The sequence below is a fragment of the Nuphar pumila genome, chromosome 12, assembly GCF_984573655.1.
Source record: "Nuphar pumila chromosome 12, dmNupPumi1.hap1.1, whole genome shotgun sequence".
Lineage (NCBI taxonomy): Eukaryota > Viridiplantae > Streptophyta > Magnoliopsida > Nymphaeales > Nymphaeaceae > Nuphar > Nuphar pumila.
This window is the reverse complement of record NC_143260.1, coordinates 1,522,420-1,542,050: the sequence shown is the minus strand read 5'-3', so window position 1 is coordinate 1,542,050 and position 19,631 is coordinate 1,522,420. Positions and strand designations below refer to the sequence as shown.

At 36.9% G+C, this 19,631-nt stretch overlaps 1 protein-coding gene across 1 annotated transcript in view; it reads right to left on the bottom strand.

Annotated features, from left to right (window-relative positions):
- The window catches only part of LOC149819595 (DNA gyrase subunit A, chloroplastic/mitochondrial-like), a 69,268-nt gene that overhangs the window by 13,354 nt on the left and 36,283 nt on the right, over positions 1 to 19,631 (bottom strand). Inside the window, exons 14-17 of the mRNA XM_089982963.1 lie at positions 9,475 to 9,561; positions 9,312 to 9,405; positions 3,944 to 4,014; positions 3,776 to 3,865 (exon numbers count right to left, since the gene is read on the bottom strand). Of these exons, the coding sequence (XP_089839089.1) occupies positions 3,776 to 3,865; positions 3,944 to 4,014; positions 9,312 to 9,405; positions 9,475 to 9,561 (342 nt within the window). The remainder of the gene's footprint in view (positions 1 to 3,775; positions 3,866 to 3,943; positions 4,015 to 9,311; positions 9,406 to 9,474; positions 9,562 to 19,631) is intronic.

Genomic DNA, 19,631 nt, shown 5'->3' with positions numbered 1-19,631 from the left:
TGCTAATTTCATTCCCATGAGGTCAACTCCCCTAAGAGTCAAACTAGTTGTCATGTCTTCCTCTATATATTACTCATCCTTTTGTTTTATAGGTGAGAGAGGATGGTGTGAGTTTGAGTGTTTTGTAGTGAGGTTCATTTGTAATTTTTGTTTATTTTGTTATTAATAAAAATTATCTTTTTTTATTTCTTGGTGTTCTTGTAAATGTATAAATATGTTATGTCCTTTTTTGGTTAAATAAATTATGTTTGTGCTTTAGTTCCTTTTTTGTTCATCTTTCGATCGTGACTCGGGTTTTGTGCCACTTCATGACAAATTCATGCAATTGTCAAGGGATTATGTGATCGTAGATCTCGATCCATATGTAGTAGCGGAACAGTTTTGAGACGGTTTATTTATAGCATGAGACAACCTGTAGAATGGGTCTAGCTTATTAATACGTTATAAAAACTCCCCTTGAATCCAATTGATTCCTCTTTGCCGACAAAACCCGTGCGCATATTTTTATGATCAAATCAAAGTGTATCTTTACTACGAGTGATTTTAATTGGTTAACAATCATTGTAGTTTTGCCAATATCTTCAGTCGCTATCGCTCCCTCAATTAAGTTTAATCTTTACCACTTGGTTGCTTTGCTCCTAGGTCGTGACATATTGCATGTCAATCTTAATAAAGCTAAGCTACATGAGAAAGGAGTCATAAGCAAGCAAAGTGGTTGTTAGGGCATTCATTTGGTTCTGACATGCAAGCTTCCATTGTGCTCACCTCCCTCCAAGTCCAGACTCATTGTTGTATTCGCGGAAGGCCAATGTGTTAGTTTCGATCTTATGCGTGAAGTGTCATTCACTTGCATCTGTTTATGTCAACCTTATCAATTGACAAATGAAGAAATCAGGACAAGCAATCTTTCATTGAGAAAGAAATGTGATAGCCTTATGTTTGTTTCATTCATAAATGGGACATTGCTCTATAGCCAGATCTCAAAAACGGTTGGCATCCCATTTAGATTGGAGAAAGAAATGAAAAGAATGACGCTAACTACCTTGTCCAATAGTGAGAGTTTTGATCCTGCACCTCCAAAGCAATTACCAACGGTACCAGAATCCATTGTATTTCCCCAGTTTCCAGACACATTGAACTTCCGCCTGAGTCAAGGTTGATACAACCCAAAGATGGATCAAAAGCCCATTGTGTAAGTGACAGACACTTTTAGAGCTTGGGATTGATTAAAGCAAAAAAAAAAAGTTGGCTTGTAAAGTCTGTTTAACAATACAGTATTTAGGCTTTGCCCCTTAATTGGATGTGGTTTTCCGCAAAGCAAAGAGAAGATTAGTATGCCTCCTCCCATTGGGCGGCAGCTTTGTTCGAATAGTAGCACGCCGATAATATACTTGTTCGGAGAGGCCTTGTTGAGAAGTTTTCACCTGTCAGGAGCAACATGGCATCATCCATCAGCTGAGGCCTATCTCGTCGATTGCAAAAAGAGAAACCATGTTGTGTCACTTCTATGCACCCTGAATGTTCTCTTCAAAAAAGCACATAGACGGTTGGCTAAATGTAGTCCTCAGAGAATAACTAAGAGAGAAAAACTAGGAAGAAATAACTCCAACAAAAGAGAAAGAGAATGTATGATCATATCCCTGTGTTGTTAGATTTACACTTTTAGGATATTTTATAAATCAAAAAGGCCATGAGTGTTATAACCCTGTTAAAAGGAGAAAATATGTTTCCTTGGATGTAACATTCTTTGAGTCCAAATCCTACTATGATAGTAAGGGGGAGACTAATAAAGAAGTAGAGTAAGATACATGCTTACCTCTTACTCCCTTAACCATATGAGAAGAGCATCAAGACTGTTTAGATAGCAAGGATCCTACTAGGATAAAGACCTACGTTAGAGGAGAGAGGAATGTTGTGATGCCAAAGCCTACCATTACTGTGATTGACGAATCTTCTCAGGATTCAGGGACAAGAAAACATGACAGTGAAATCTTGGAGACCAGACCTAGTCTTTTTCATATTTGGACCTACCTATAGCACTCAGAAAAGGTAAAAGAATGTGCATCTCACATCCTTCATGCCATTATGTTCCCTAAGTTGCAGTTTCTCAAGTTTATCAAGTATTTGTAGCCAACTCCCAATCTAATCCAATTCCTAAGAATGTGGAAGAGGCAATGAGACATCTTAAGTGGAGATAGGCTATGTATCAAGAGATGAATGCATTCAAAAAACATAGGGAGTGATACCATTGCCAAAACGAAGAAACACAGTAGGGTGTGAATGGGTGTACACACTTAAGAATAGGCTTGTGGGTCTATTGAGAGATACAAGGCTCATTTGGTGGCTAAAGCCTAAAGGGTAATATCCAATCATACTATAGACTATCAAGAAACTTTTTCCCTTGTTCCTAAATTGACATCCATGATCCATCAGAGTTTTGGATAACATGGCAGCTCATACAGGATGGATATTACACCAGCATAGCTTGATGTAAAAAATGCATTTATTCACGAGAATTTGAAGAGCTATACTATAAGCTTTCCTCTAGGATTCAGTTTATCTAGTGAAAAGAATTGAGTTCGTATATTGCATTCATATATGGTTTGAAGCAATAACCTAGAGGATGGTTCGAGAGATTTATTACAACTATTATTCAATTTGGCTATAGAAGCACATGTGATCACAACCATTATGAAAGGAGAAAAAAATGCTAATTCTAATTGTTCATGTTGATGATATTGTGATTACAGGAGATGACAAAGAGGAAATTCAGAACCTGAAAAAATAATTGCATAATTATTTGATATCAAGGATCTCAATCTGTTGCACTATTTTTTTCGGGGTTCAAGCGTTGAGATCTAAGAAAGATATATTGTCGTCCTAGAGAAAATGCGTACTTGATTTGTTCGATGAAGTAGGAATGCTTGGATGTAAAGTTGTGGATACACTAATAGAACCAAATCACAAATTGCGCTTGTGCAAGGATGACAAAGTTGAAGATATGGGAAGATGTCAAAGGCTAGTAGGTAAACTTATATATCTCACCACCATTAGAAATGATATTGTTTATGTTGTAACTGTGGTGAGCAGATTTATGCATGCACCCTCACAAGCTCATATGGATACAATATATTGTTTTTTGAGATACTTAAAATAAAATCCACAACACTGATTACCACAATTTATATATTTTTGTTTGATAAAGATCAAAGAGGACACTATTAAGTCATAACTGGGTGTCGAGTTGTTCCAATTGATTTGATGCCCCAATAAACCACATTAATTAGATCCCACAATAACATTGCAGCTTATTTGAATTGTTACCTTTCCTCTGCCTAATGGTAAACTTCATCCTTACCGTTCAATAGTGCTTGCTTGAGTTAGCAAAAAATCATGAAGATGGATAAGAAAAAAAATGAGACAATATTACACATCCAGACCATGGGACCCTTGAAACATTTAATAAATTTTACATTCATGAACCAAAGACCTTTAGGAATGGACTAAAATTCATTTGGAAAACAAACAGGAACACTAACTGCACTGCATCAATATGCAGTAACATAAACAATGAAGCTTATAGCTTTCATAAGCCTGAACCAAACCACAATATGAACATAAAGTTTTTTACTGAATACCAAGAAGGTTATGAACAACCAACGGGTTGACAAGCATTATTCATTCCAAACAACAATTCCATCGAAATAATGCAACTACCACACCTAGATTCCCCATCCAGAAACTTGAACAGACAAATATTTGGCATGGTAGTTACCTGTAATATGCGCTCTTTGCTAGACAAAAGTTCAGTTAATTTACAAATTTTCTCCTTTAAGGATTTGCTTTCATCCACAAACTTCTCCCTCTGCAAACATCACATTACAGTTCAAACTAAGCAAGCCCTAAGAACTTTTTAAGTAACTTGTAGCTTCCATGCTCATACCTCAAAAAGGGAGAGCTTCCGCAGGGTTATGTCTAAGAGAGCCTCAGCTTGCTTTGGAGTTAAATTAAAATCTGGAAAAGAAAATGTACTGTAGCTTGATGATTTTCTACAGAATTCATCAGGAAAATGTAACACCACAACAATTAACCATATATCAGAACAATACTTGGACATAATTAGAACGAAATCCGATGAATTACCAAGAGATAAACAAACAGCTTAACCATAAAAGACGAAGCATAAAGTTCAAAATCAACCTATGTATATTATCTTATGACCAAAGGAATAAAATGGTTTTCTAAACAAGTGAATAAGCATGCAAACTGATATTTCCTATCAAGTTATTTGGCATCCATGCTAGAATGAGCAACTTAGGACACCACAAAAAAAGAGAATAATCCCTTACTAAAGAAAATTTAGATAAGAATAAAAGCAACACAACATCGTCCTAATTTTGCAGGAACAACCAAAGAAAGACAAGAACAGGTAGGCTATGGCGTAAGAGACACTAACGAGGGATATTCATGTAATACAAGCATAAAGAACAGCTTCCAATTGTATACATCAATGCTGAAAAAAACATAGTATAACATGCATGGCAAGGGTCAATATAGACACATAGAAAAGATTTAGAATAAAATATAAAAACATCAAAAACTTGTAACAACAAACAACAACAACAACAACTACGCTTTCATCCCAAAACAATTGGGGTCGGCGATATGAACAAAAAAAGAAAATCATTCTGGGTCTTCCACATGAATCCTTCTCCTCCAATCATTTCTATCCAATGTCATGTCCTCGGTGAGGTTCAAAGCATTCATATCCTTTCCTATCATCTCCATCCAAGTCTTCTTAGGCCCACCCCGACCTCTTTTAACTAATATATTTTCCCATTTCTCCAACCTTCTAACTGGAGCATCATTAGGCCTTCGCCGAATATGTCCAAACCACTGTAAACAATTCTCTCTTATCTTATTTTCAATGGATGCAACGCCTACCTTCTTACGTATCTCCTCGTTTTGAATCTTATCTTTTATTGTATTTCCACACATCCATCTAAGCATACGCATCTCAGCTACACTCATTTTTTGAATATGATGTCTCTTGGCAGCCCAACATTCTGTACCATATAGTAAAGCGGGCCAAATTGTCGTCCTATAAAACTTTTCCTTCAACCGCAATGGCATTCTACGATCGCACAACACTCCAGTTGCACTTTTTCATTTCATCCACCCAACCTTTATCCTATGATTTACATCTCCATCAATTTTTCCATACTTTTGAATGATAGATCTCAAATATTTGAAACAGTCATCCACCGGTATTTCTTGCTCACCAAGCTTCACTACACTCCCATCACTACTTTGTTGCTTACTAAACCGACATTCCATATATTTCGTCTTACTCTTACTCAACTTAAAACCTCTTGCTTCTAATGTTTGTCTCCATAATTCTAACTTAGCATTAACCCCAGCTCTAGACACATCAATCAAAACAATATCATCAGCAAACAACATACACCACGGCACATTTTCTTGAATTGATTTTGTAAGCTAATTCATCACTATAGCAAATAGGAAAGGGTTTAATGCAGATCATTGATGTAACCCAACCGTTATAGGAAAATTGGTTGTCACCCCTCCACAAGTGCGGACATTGGTTACTACTCCTTCGTACATATCTTTAATTATACTAATGTACTTGAGAGAAACACATTTCTTCATCATTATCCAACAAAGAGCATCCATAGGTACTCTATCGTATGCCTTCTCCAAATCAATAAAAACCATATGCAAATCTTAGTTCCTCTCTCTATATCTCTCAATAAGTTGTCTAAAAAGATGTATAGCTTCCATAGTTGATCTTCCAGGCATAAAACCAAATTAATTCTCCGATATCATGACAACCTTCCTCAACCTATACTCAATCACCCTCTCCCAAAGTTTCATAGTATGACTCATGTATTTTATACCACGATAGTTTGTGCAGTCTTGTATATAACCCTTATTCTTATATAGAGGCACCAAAGTACTCATACTCCACTCATTAGGCATCTTATTTGTCAGCCAAATCTTGTCAAAAAGTTTTGTCAATCATTCTAAACCTTTCTCACCCAAGCATTTTCAAGCCTCGATAGGTATACCATCTTGGCCAACTGCCCTTCTTGATTTCATTTTCTTCAAAGCCTCTGCAATTTCTTTCTTCTAAATCCTGCGCATGAAGCCACGATTAATCTCATGAAAAGGAACGGAGAAGTCTCCAAGATCCCGAGCATGACTTCCATTAAATAGCTTATCAAAATAATCTTTTCATCTCTCCTTAATCTCCTCATCTTTGACTAAAACCCTTTGCGTTTCATCTTTAATACATCTAACGATACCCATATCCCTTGATTTCCTATCTCTCATCTTTGCAAGCCTATAAATATCCTTCTCGCCCTCTTTGGTATCCAACTTGTCATAAACCTCCTTATATACCTTATCCCTCGTGTTTCGAACTACTTTTTTAGCTTTCTTTTTTGCTATCATATACTTCTCCAAATTCTCATTATCACGACTCTTACTTAGATTTCTATAACACTCTCTTTTAACCTTAATAGCTACTTTGACATCCTCGTTCCACCATGATGTATCATTACCTAGCGGTACACCGCCTTTAGACTCACCCAATACCTCCTTAGTCACCTTTCTCATGCATCTTATTCACATTGATTCTGAATCCTCCTCGAGACATCAATCAACTTCCTTAACTACCTGCTCTATAAACATTCATTGTTTAGCTCCTTTCAGTGCCCACCACTTAATTCTAAGATCTATCCTATGTCTATCCCTTTTGCGGCATTTTCTAATTCTAAGATCTAAAATTAAGACTCTATGTTGTGTAGCTACACTTTCTCTCGGTATAACCTTACAATCGATGCAACAACCCCTATCTCTCTTTCTAAGTAGGAAAAAATCTATCTGACTCGTATTAACCCCGCTTTTAAATATTACTAGGTGAGACTCCCTCTTCCTAAACCAAGTGTTTGCTAAGATCATATCATAGGACAAACCAAAATCTAAAATTATTTCTCCACTTCCGTTTCTTTCTCCTATACCATAGCCTCCATGGATACTCTCAAATTCATCCCTACTAATGCCTACATGTCCATTAAGGTCACCGTCGATGAAAAGCTTTTCTCCATAAGATATCCCTTGTACTACTCCATCTAAATCTTCCCAAAATTGACGCTTAATGGAATCATCTAAACCTACTTGAGGTGCATAAACACTAATAATATTAATAATATTCGTACCTAATACTAATTTAATAAGTAAAATCCTATCACCGTTCCTACGGACCTCAACTACATTATCTATAAACTCACGACTAATAACAATCCCTACTCCATTCCTATTCCTATTTATTCTCGTATATCAAATCTTATAACACCAAGGTTCTATCACTTTTGCTTCCTCACCTACCCATTTGGTCTCTTGTAGACATAAAATATCCATTTTTCTCCTACACATAACATCTACCAACTTACCAGTTAAAGACCCTATGTTCCAAGTGGCTAACCTAATTTTATGGTCTTGAACTATCTTCTTTACCCCCACCCGTCCAACAAAGTGAGGGAACCCTTGCCTATTTGACACCACACCCAGGCGTCGGAGTGACGCGTCGCTTCTGGGCGACCACCTAGCAACCCTTGCCCATTTATCACTGCCTCCGAGCCTATAGAGTACAGCGCATCGCTCAGTAGGGAATGCCCCAACGAAATTCTCATATTGGTTCATATTCATAGGGTGTGACTAAGTTTTTATGTTGGCTGTCACTGGCCTACCGCAACCCTCCTCCTTTATTCGGGCTTGGGACCGGCAATGTATAACTAAAAAAACTTGTAAGAATAAAAAAAAATGTATATATATACAAATAGATATTTTTACAACAACAAAGATCATTTTAATTAATAAGCAACTAATAAACAAGCAAAAAACATAATCATAAAGAGATAAAGCACAATCTTAACAACCAAAACCTGTACGTTATAATCCATAATCCTTTAAGAGAGATAATCCTGCAGGAGTTTTTTGCTAAGCAATCTCATTATGTGAATCTTTACATCAGAGTTTTCTAAATGAGCATATGGTGTCTGTGTCAGAGGTATTTTAATCTTTACACATATAATCATCTTGTCTTCTTAGTTGAATTTAGTCTCTGAACTTTTGACCAAGGTCTTTGACAAGATTGTGTACCTTGACCTTAAGAAGAGATGTACGGCTTTACAAGTATACTTATAGTCCTCTTCTTAGCAGAATTAAGGTTCACAATCTTTTAACCAAGAAGTTCCATAAGAATTGAGTTTCCCAATCTTTGACCAAGAACTTCCATAAGATTGTGTACTTTAGCATCGAACGAGATGCAATATTGATTTACAAAGCTGACAACTTTGTCTCTAGTCTTCCAACTGTACTCAATCCAAGTCTTATAATTGTACAAGCATTGCTCTTAAAGATCTAGGATTATAACTCAATAACTAAAAGTTAGTGGATGAATTTATTTATTTATTTATTTATTTATTATTTGTTTTTAAACTCATATAGAATACATTTACTTTCATTTATATATAAATATTTATTTATATTCATATATTTATATAATATATATATATATACATTTATATGTGCATTTTTAAATTTCAAGTATGTGTAATCAATGTCATCTTTTCATCAATTTTTACTAAAACAAGGCATCTACAAGCTTTAACAAGCCTATATGATTTTTATTTTGAGGTCAGAACGCACCATTTAATTATCAGGGAAAACACAACCAAAACAAGTAGAACGAGTCACAATGGGCTTACCTAACAATCTGAAACAAGTAGAACGAGTCAAAATGAGTTCACAAGTTCACTATTTTCGTGAAAAAAATGAGCCGAGTGGCTCGTTAACGACTCAGACTATGTATGCAAGCTATATGGCCAAGCTGAGACAAACACCCATTGTTTGTACTTGGCTCGGCTATTTATATGAGGAAAATAATTGCTCAGCTCAGTAGGCAAATGAGCCGATCACGAGTGAGCCATTGGTAAGCTGAACAGAGCCAAACAATGAGCAGCTCGCTTTGTTCCACAGCCCTAACTACAAATAACTATTTTATATATTTAGAAAATCTTACAGGACATAATGATGCAACTTCCACAAATATCATCTACCACATCAGCAATGCCATAAATATAGTACTAGAACTAGCATCCTATTAACAACACCCACAAAAAAATAAAGCAAATCCTGCAGACAAATACATATAAATAAATGTGTGATGAAACATGTTCAGAAGCTCCTTAAAATCACACAAATCTCACTAATTTACCAGGCTTTACCATTTTGCAAGGCAGTTGAAGCAGCCTTGTGGTTCGGGGTCTCCTTAATCATATGAATGACAGCATCCAAATTTTCTATCCCAACAATAATACCCTGTGAAAGCAAAGGGTTATTCAACCACAGACAGTGAATAATGTCGTATATGGCAATATAAGAGAATACCTCTATGATATGCTCTCGTTCTTGAGCTTGAGCAAGCCTAAACCTTGCACGCCTTTCAACAACAGAACATCTAAAATCCAAGAAAGCCTGAAGAAAAAAAATATTGATGTGAATTATTCCGCTGAAATTCAACATATACTGTTCAAATATGCACAGCACATCATTCAGGATACGAACATTCCAGAGACGACATCAATAAGGAGATAAAGAAGTACAACATGCTGTACAAAAATTCAGGTGCAAATGCACTAAAACCTCACTCCACAAATTTTATAGGGACATCATAGGCAAAGAACTTGACAAAGAAAGCAGCACAAATATAAGTTGTGCACGCACCAAACAAAACACACTGCCGACTAGTGGCCTTTTGGTGAATCACGAAGTATGTCAAGAGAATTGAGAATACCGGACAACTCAAAGACAGTAGCATTGACTTTCATGTTGACCCATAATTCCAACTGAATATTATTAGGTTCATATAGTAACCAGACAATAAAAAAGCCAGTAGCATTGAAATTCATGTTGAACCGCAGTTCTGCTGACGTACAACTGAACGGAGGTAAGCCGGACCACCAGAAAAAACTTATGCTCACAAATGATATCTTAACCCATTTGTCAGTTTAAAAAATAAGTCCTGACCATTAAAATTTATAGGCTATCATATATATTTCACATGTATATGTATATTCATATATAGTTTCATTTCTGTCTTTTGTGATGCTCACTAGGGGCAATTCAGTCTTTTTGTACCTAGGTAACATTTTGGGGTTTCTTATTATTTTTTCTTCTTTTTCTTTTCTTTATTAGACCAAGGGCAAAAGAGTCCTCCCCTTAGATTCGTTGGGACCCTCCCCAACAGTCATAAATAAGACCATTGGGGAACCCCCAACGACTCTACGGGAGCGCCCCTTGGTCCCCATAAGGTGTATAAATAGGGGTGTTTGGCCCCCTTATTCTTAATGATTTTCTAAACATTTTCAATACATTATTTTTTATTTTTAGTCCTCTAAGCTCTCTCATATTGTGAGTGTTTGGTGGTTTGCCCTTTGTGGCTTATTGTATTTTTGCCCATTAGTGGTATCCTATTTATGTGTTTGTGCCTATGTCATAGGGATTCGGCTAGCAGGGTGCGGGTGCGGCACCGGGTGCGGTCAACCCTATCCTGGGTGCGTTGACCGCACCCAGGATCATTTCAATCCATTTTTGTTTGGATTTTTTTTTTTAAAAAAAATTGCCCTACGAAATGGGCTGCAGAATTTAAAAAAAAAAATCTGGACAGCTGCTTGCTGTTGCTGCTCTTGTTTTATAAAGGGGCACTTGTGTCCACAACATCTGACGAGCTTTGTTGGCATCCCATGCTATTCCTTCCTCCAAACAATTAATTCACAGCATTGGAAAACATACTGTTAACTTGGAAATGATGATCCATCTTCCTCAAAAATTAAAACCAAAATTCAAGAGCCTTTTGAAGTCTTTATGCTTCAACCAACCAAATCCTTTTTCGCCAAGGATTTTCTCTCTCCATAATAAATGACAATAAATGATAATGATGGTGGTAGAGTAGAGCCTTGGTGGCTATTAGTATTCACTTTTCTCCTGACGAGGTGCTCTAGTCGTAGCCTTGTGTAGACCTCTCTTTTCCACATGTCAAATCCAAAATATTTTTTTTAGTTGTCATATGTGTGCAACTGTATATAAAATGAAATTTGAAGAACCCTAGGCAATGGCGTTGTAGGCCTCGTTAAGACTCTCTCTCCAACAAACCACGTCAAACCTTTCGCTTATATTTTTTTTCGTGAAGACCAGGGAGTTTCAGACATGATTGAATCATGACAGTCAGCAGAACGCAGCAGACTGGGTCGATCAGATTGTCAATCCTTTCGGTTCATCAAATTTGTCTCGTTGAGCTAAAGTACACAACAAGCAGAACGTGGGTAACAAGTCTTCAAACAAACACACCAGCAAAAAAAACTGAACCCCGACCCGCGTCGGGGGAACCCCCGACCCCGTTCTATCTATCTATCTATCTATCTATCTATCTATCTATCTATCTATCTATCTATCTATCTATCTATCTATCTATCTATCTATATATATATATATATATTTACATTTTTGCCCCTACCGCACCCCTGCACCCGGGTTTTTTGGAAGTGCCGAATCCCCGCACCCGCTCCTGCACCCGCACCCATGTGACATAGGTTTGTGCCCTCTCTGTAGTCACTTTGTGACATTGTTCTTGACACTTGTGTTTCATTTCACCGACAGCTCGCAGATGCTGCCTGTAAAGCTATCAAAGTAATCTCGCAAAATTCACTTTCACTGTTTTAGTTTCCTCCAAATAAATCTCTGGTTATGTACAACAGCAATAATACCACGGGAACTTGGTTCCAGAATTATCTTCTTGGTCAACATAACATTAAACTTGTTTATATTATCATTATTCACACAATTTATTACCCCAAAGTTGTAATTTGATTTCACTTGGTTCACTGTTTTCACTGGAAGATGTCAAAAAAATTCATAAACTTGAACTTTATTCATTTTTCCCTCAAAAACATAAGATATGACCTATGTCACATGGGTGCGGGTGCGACACGGGTGCGGCGCAATTTCAAAATTTTTTGACACGGGGACTCAGCTATATATATGTATATATATTTTAAAATATATATATATATAACAATAATAAGACTCGGTCAAAGTTGGGTGTTAGAAAATAATACATATAAGTGTATACTTGAATATATATATATACTCTTCTTAATACAAGAGTACGTATATATTTTTGTACATTCAAGTATATCTATTTGTAATCTTTTCTTTAATTCTGTAATTTTTCTTTTTTTATTTATTTTTACCTTTTAAAATCTTTTTATGTAATCTGTCATCAGCTGAACACTGTCAGCTAATGACCACAGTCTGTCAATGACAGACTACATGCAGCATTGACTGTCAACTAATGACAACACAGTTTGTCAATGTCTGTCAACTAATGACAGTGTGCAGCATTGACTATCAACTAATGACAGCACAGTTTGTCAATGCCAGACTGTGTGCAACACAGTCTATCAACTAATGACAGTGTGCAGCATTGACTGTCAACTAATGACAGCACAGTTTGTCAATGACAGAATGTGTGCAACACAGACTGGCAGCTAATGACAGACTGTCTGCACAATCTGGCAGCTAAGAGACGTTGGGACTTTATTTTTTAAAAAAAATATATAAAAAAAATTGATTTTTTTAGTTTTTTGCCCCAAAAATGGACTCGGTCAAAGTTGACCGAACCCAAAATGTGGACGGACTCGGCCTTGACTCGTTGACCGAGTCCGACTCGGCGTTGACCGAGTTTGGGCCGAGTCCGAAGCCGCACCCGTGTCGGGGCGTGTCGACTCGGGTGCGGCACCTCCTTAGCCGAGTCCGTGTGACATAGGATATGACCAACTTGATACGATTAAACACTAAATTGAAATAGAAATTGTCAAAAGTGTAGGGTGTAATATATGTATTACAAGTGTGCTGGTGCTACCCTTCTATTTGGAAAGAGCATTTCTATACTTGGCCAGGAAGTTAGAAGTTAACAGTTCCTATCTTTTCAAGTAGCGAAAGGGGTCGACCGCTATATGTTGTAATTTCTCTCATTCTTTATGTTAATGAAGTTTCACTTTGTTTCCTCTCTTCTTATTCTTCTTTCTTCTTGTGTATGCTCCCATCTTGATTGTAATATGGTATCAAAGCCATATTAGAGTGTGAAGAAGTTTGAATGTAGATTTTGAAGCAAGAAGAGACTTCATTCTGGACTGCACAAAAGCTTGTGCAAGGAGGTGCTGATATCAGCATCTACAGCTTGACCATCAGTTTTTGGGGTTTTGAAGTATGAAATCAATAGTTCTTGATTTTATAAGGATTTAGAATCAAGAATTTTGATCATCAGCTCATATTTGGATTTTTTGGGTGATTTTTCAAGCATTTTTCTGTGTGACAAGTTTTTGTGGCTGTTTTGGGAAATCTGCCCATATCAAGGGTTTTGATACTTGAGATTGACTTCATCTGGATCTTTTTTATGTTGGAAGTGTGATGGAAGCAATTTAATTTTGGTATTTCATCATCTGGCTGAGATTTGAGGAACTTTCGTGTATTTACTCACTAGCGGTAACTATTGTTTGACTTGTTGTCTCATTGGGTTTCAGTAGTTTGCTTCTATCTTGGCTATACTCGCCTAACTCTGTTGGAATAGGAGTATATCTGTAATATGCATGTGTGATAAGCATGGTTGGGATGATTTTGACATAAACATTGCAGATTCTTGTGAATCGATGGACTGTTTCTCTATAGTGACTTGTTGGCTTGCATTGGTGTGATCTTTTGGACTGCATAGTTGCTTCTTTCCAACATATTTGGTGTTATTTGGTTGTATTAGTGTTTGCGTGCAGCACTCAAATTGTAGTTTGGGGGTTCGGTGAACATGGAGGAGACTATACAAAATATTTTAATCAAGTTTGATGGGAATAATTTTGCATATTGGGCTGAATTTATGACGATGGTGGTTAAGGGTTTTTGCTATATTGGATACCTTGTTAGTACCAAATCCAAACTCAAAGGGGGATGCCAACCCTGACTCTGAAATCCTAGAATGGGAAAGGGATAATGTGAAGGTAAAGTCATGGCTTTTGGGTTCAGTTGAGTAGAAAATTTCAGCTAATATCATGAAGTATGAGGCAGCCAAAGATGCTTGGGCATATCTCAAACAAGTTTATGAGCAATCCAACTGTGCAAGGAGGTACCAATGGGAACAAGAATTGAAAGCACTGAGGTAAGGAAATGAGTCCATTTTGGCATCCATGATGCCTATCACTAAGTGCAATAGGTGTGATGAGTGTACTTTGTGCAAAAATCATGATGTTAAGGCAAGATATCAGCAGACTATATATTTCCCCATGGCACTTCCCCTAAGTTTGACAGTGTACACAGCAGTACTTTTCATCGCCCTTTCCAACCCATATTAGTCCAGATATTGGGAGAAATGTTGGCAGAAGATACTAAGACCAATTCTCTTAATAGTTAGTCTTCTGAGGAGACCATTCTTGCAATTGATCGTAAGTTTGGAAGCAAAGGGGGAGGTAGAGCATGTATTAGATTTAATGGTGGCAGAAGAGACATGAGTTCTATCCAGCATCCTTATTGCAAAGGTTGCGAGCACATGAACTTGTATCTTGTGCTGAAGAAAAAGGATAGTGATTGTAGTGTCTGTTGGAGAGGAGGGCTCTAAACCTAAGGATGTGCAGCTTGATGGTAGTAGCATTGATGCTCACTCCAGTGCTTCCTTTGTGGTGAGTCCCCTGAGTGCATAGTGATGCTCAATTTCAAATTTTAGAGCAGATGTAGCAACAAATCCATCAGTTGCAGCTCCTCACCCAGACTGCAATTGCTCCCTCTTACTATATTTCTTCTTCCTCTTTTGGTATTGCCTTTCCAGGTATCTCTTATTGTTCTCTAGGATGGTTAATAGACTTAGGAGCATCATGCCAGATGACAACTCATGAATCTGATTTAACCAACTGGCACCTTTGCAGTGGTTGAAAGATTTTGGTATCTTGTTGTAGTTTCAGAGATGCTGCAGAGAAGAGGCAGAGGAGAATAGGGCTGGACCGAATTCTGAAATCACATTTTCCCAATGTGGGAACTTGTGGGTCTACTTTCAATTATACATGAACTTACCTTTTTTGTAATGTTACAACATTACCCCATTAACACAAAAAGGAATTCACAGCAACCCTATATATATATATATATATATATATATATGTGTGTGTGTGTGTGTGTGTGTGGCGGGGGTAAATATTGGCTACTAATGAAGGTAAAGAACTAATGAGCAAAAATCTTTCTTTTCTTCAAAAAATTCTAATTTTTTGTAGATCAAATGTCACGGATGTGATCTACATGGTTTGTTTAGTAGGAAGCTTGGTTTGAATCATGTAGTTATGACAAGTAATTAGGTTTTTTAAGGATTTTAAAAATCAATGGCCCACAATGTGCTAAAATTTCATAACTCAAAAAATCATGTTTTTACGTCCGAAAACATAAATAATACTAAAGACACATGAATAAACATAACATCAGGCTCGATGTGTTGGATCTAGATATGGATCTGATCCAAATCCAAATCATGTCCCAATAGCCTCCCTCAAGTTGTACATGGTCTTCACCATGGACAACTTGTTCTTGAAATACCAGAATCATTGTGTTGTAAGGCCTTTTGTGAACAAATCAGCTATCTGATTCTTTGTTCTCACAAAGTGCTTCGTTCTACCATGCTGAACTAGATTTAAAGATATTTGTATAGCACTTTGTTTGTCACAAAATAATATTGACCTTTGTATTTTCTCTCATAGTTCAATCAAAAGATATCTTATCCAACTCAATTCTAATGTAGTTGTTGTCATGGCTTACAATTTAAATCTCATCTTAAGTTCGAATAATATTTTAAGATTAGCCTTTATTTCTCGTAAAATATTGAAATTCACGAGTTTTACAAAAACATTTTAATAATAGGGTCAGACTTAAGTCTTCAGTAGGAAAGCGTTATTCAATACGCATAAATTAAAACAAGCATGCAAAAGCATATTTCAACACTTACACATGCTGAATTCAAACACCACTTTAAAGATAAATACGATGCAATGCTTACGTAGTTTTCAATCATTCACATTAGCACATTTCTTTCAATCAGAATTAGTTATACATTCATAAACATGCATAAACAATTAATAATGCATGCACTTACCATTGCAGAATTAGAATTGTATGCATGAGTGGCATAGATTTTTTTTAAATGATGCATGACATGCCTAACTAAGTGCACAGTCAAATTAGGTTTCAATTCTTAGCCCTGTGGATACTAATACAAGTAATAACCTAGATCAGGACCATGACGCAAGCAGTGTTTTCATACAATTGTGGCTTTGGCCTGATCGAGCACCATTCACCAGTGTCGGGTGAGGGACGACTAAAGCAAGAAAAGCTGTAATACCCGCGATTTTTATCAGATAAATAAACTTAGATTTTAAGTCATTAAGGTGATACAAGAATATTGTATTGTTTTAATTATTTATTCGTAATTGGATCTTGGATAACCTATTTGGATCTTCAATGTTGGATCCCAAATATCCTGTTTAGAACTCCGATATTCCATTCGGATCTTAGATATCGGACCACGAACCTTAAATTGAATATTTAATAATGGATTTCAGTCAAATGGATTGGATTTCTGGTAATGGATCCTCATTATCAGGATCAAATTTGATATTGGATCCAGGATGAATGAAGCGGATCAACGAAGTTTAAATCAAAATTTTAATGGTAAAATTTCTATCTTGGGTCTACAACACTTTAGTGGGATTGGTATAGCCTAGGCGATGTTCGGATCCATAACATTGCATTTGGATCTTCGACATCGGAACTTCAATATTAACCTGGATCCTTGTATGGAAACCGTAAGGATCGATGTATATTTAGTTGGATCCATAGTTCCAAATCATATAATTAAAACTTTAGATTTCTGGATCCAAATTATTAAAAAGATTTACGAAGCACAATGGATCCTGGATCCATATTAAGTTATGTCAATTTTTGATTAGCGTAAACGGATCCATATCAATTGGGGGGGGGGGGTACATATATATAATATCATACATATGTATTAGAAAATAAAATAAAATAATAAATAATAAAATATATTTGGATCCACAGTTAGATCCATATGGATCCAACCTGCAGACCCAAACGATGGTTGGGTCACGGATCCAAATCGCGATCGGATCCAACTGTGGCGGGTCACGGGTTCGGGTTCAGTCGAACCAAACTTGCACCCGTCGGTGCGTTAAAAACCAAATCACGAAAAAAAAAAAAAAAGGTTTTAAGTTAGAAAGGGGGTGGGGCTGCTACAGGCCCTACCCGATAAGAAGGGGCGTTAGGGTTCTCTCAGAACCCTAACGCAGGTTGTATCATCTAGAGGAGGAGGCAGTGATGGTGCGCAGCCGCCGACAGCGATGCTGTCGTTCCTTCTTCCCTCTTGTACTCCCTCGACCTCCTCGGCTCGTCGGAGGAGACCCCACGCTGGCAAGCTTTTCATCTCACCCTCACTCTCTCTCTCTATCGGTGTCGCAGTAGTGGAACAGCAAGGCTGACCGACCATCGTCTCTCGACAGCAACCTCTCCTCGCCGGACAGGTAGGATCCTGTGCTGTTATTGTAGGTGTTGATTGATATCTTGAATGAGATGGGGTTTGTCGAGGGAAGGAGTCTGGGTTTTCGTAGGTAGTTTAGAAAGGGGTTCTTGTAGGGATCGATACCCCCTTTCTGATTAGATATCAATTGATCTATTGTTTGTTGGTGTTTCTGTCATGCCGGAAATTTCTGTGTATTGCATGCTTCGATGCAGGTGTTTGAGATTCCATTGGCTGCTACCCAGATTTGGGGGGTTTTGTGTACAACTCTAATTCGAATGGAATATGGGGGTTATGGTTGCTGAAATCTAACTTGATTAATATATTTTCGGCTGTCATGGAACCCTATTTGATCACGGCTGTGCGAAAACCCCAAAAATCAACAAACTTGGGGATTTTCGGCAACAGTGAAATCCAGATGTTCTTGTTCTAGTTTTATAGGCTTGGAAGATTCGATGGGATGTTTCTGTTTTAAGTTTGGAGTGAAATGAGTGATGAATTGTTTTGGCAGGGGTGTTTGGTAGGAAGGATCTGAGTAGTTTAGCTGTTGGTTTGGTTCAGTATGGTATGGTTTTGTCTCTTCAGTAATTTGTGTGTTTTGTTATACATATTATTAGATCAGTCTATTGTTACGTTCTGGCAAATTTATATGAAGGTGACACTATGATTGTGCTGATTTATTTGAATTGTGCCTGGAGATGGACTTGATATGCATGTGTTTCTTGTATTAATTTCTTTTTGCTACTAAGATGTGTGCAATCAACATTTTAGACATGAAATATATAATGACTGTAAAAGGATTACCTTACAGAAATTCCTTGTAAAGCATTACAGTTTATTTCCGCATGTAAACCCTGTATGATTTTCTGGTGAATAAATGTCCAAAACTCATGATTTATGGTAAAAGTTACAGTCATTATTGAGATTGTTGTCTTTAATGAAAATCGTGAATTAATCAACAAAGGTATTTTGTCCTTGATGTGTTGTAGGCTTTCAGCCTACTGGCTAATGTTGATCAGTTTGTTCATGTTCTGTACAATGATGGTGAAATAGTGAACGTGCCATTTAGTTAATCAAGTCTATGCTAATGACAATACTGCGAGATCTTGACGTTCAGCATTCAAATGACATGTTTTCTTGTTTTATCATCTTTTCCCAATAAAAAAGACTTCAACCCTTGAAAGATAATATAGGTTGTATAACACGGGTTGAAGTAAGACAAATCCTTAGCATTTGACCCATACAATGACTACCTGTTATATTAATTCTGTTCAAATTAGGAAATCTGGTCCACATAATTTACGGTTCTGTTATTATAAACCTGATCCAGACAGCATAAGGTTCTGTTATATTGTGTATTTGAGAATGTTCAAATTTTTGCAGCGAATCCACACAGCTTAGGGTTCTGCTATGTTTACCAATATATTTGAGAAGGGTCAAATTATAAAACCAGATTCAAACAGATTGTAGTTCTGTGATTATGCTATATGGCTTTTAAGAAAAACTAAAATTGGGTCTGCGTGTTTTTCAAGGTTGAAACAGCAAATCAGACTTTGTAATAGGTTAAACAATAAATTGCATCCTTCCAGGTTTCTATAGTGTTGTGACTGATCTACATAAAATACCACGTGCTTAAACTGCTTTTTGTCAGAAAATGTATGATTTGAATTGCTTGTATGCAGCATGTTAACTGTGTTTGAGGAATGAGGTTATATTGGTTCCAAACATATGATGATGCACTTAGTGACATATGGACATGTGCCTTTCCGCGAGGCAAACACTTGGAGAAAACCCTGCCTAATGGGCAATATGGGTTGAATACCCAATACGGGTATTTGGGCTATTAGCCTGTGTGTTATGGCAAGAAAAATGATGAAAACTTAATCATAAAGGTTGTGCGACCGACTGGTTTAAAGGTACCGGGGTCTTG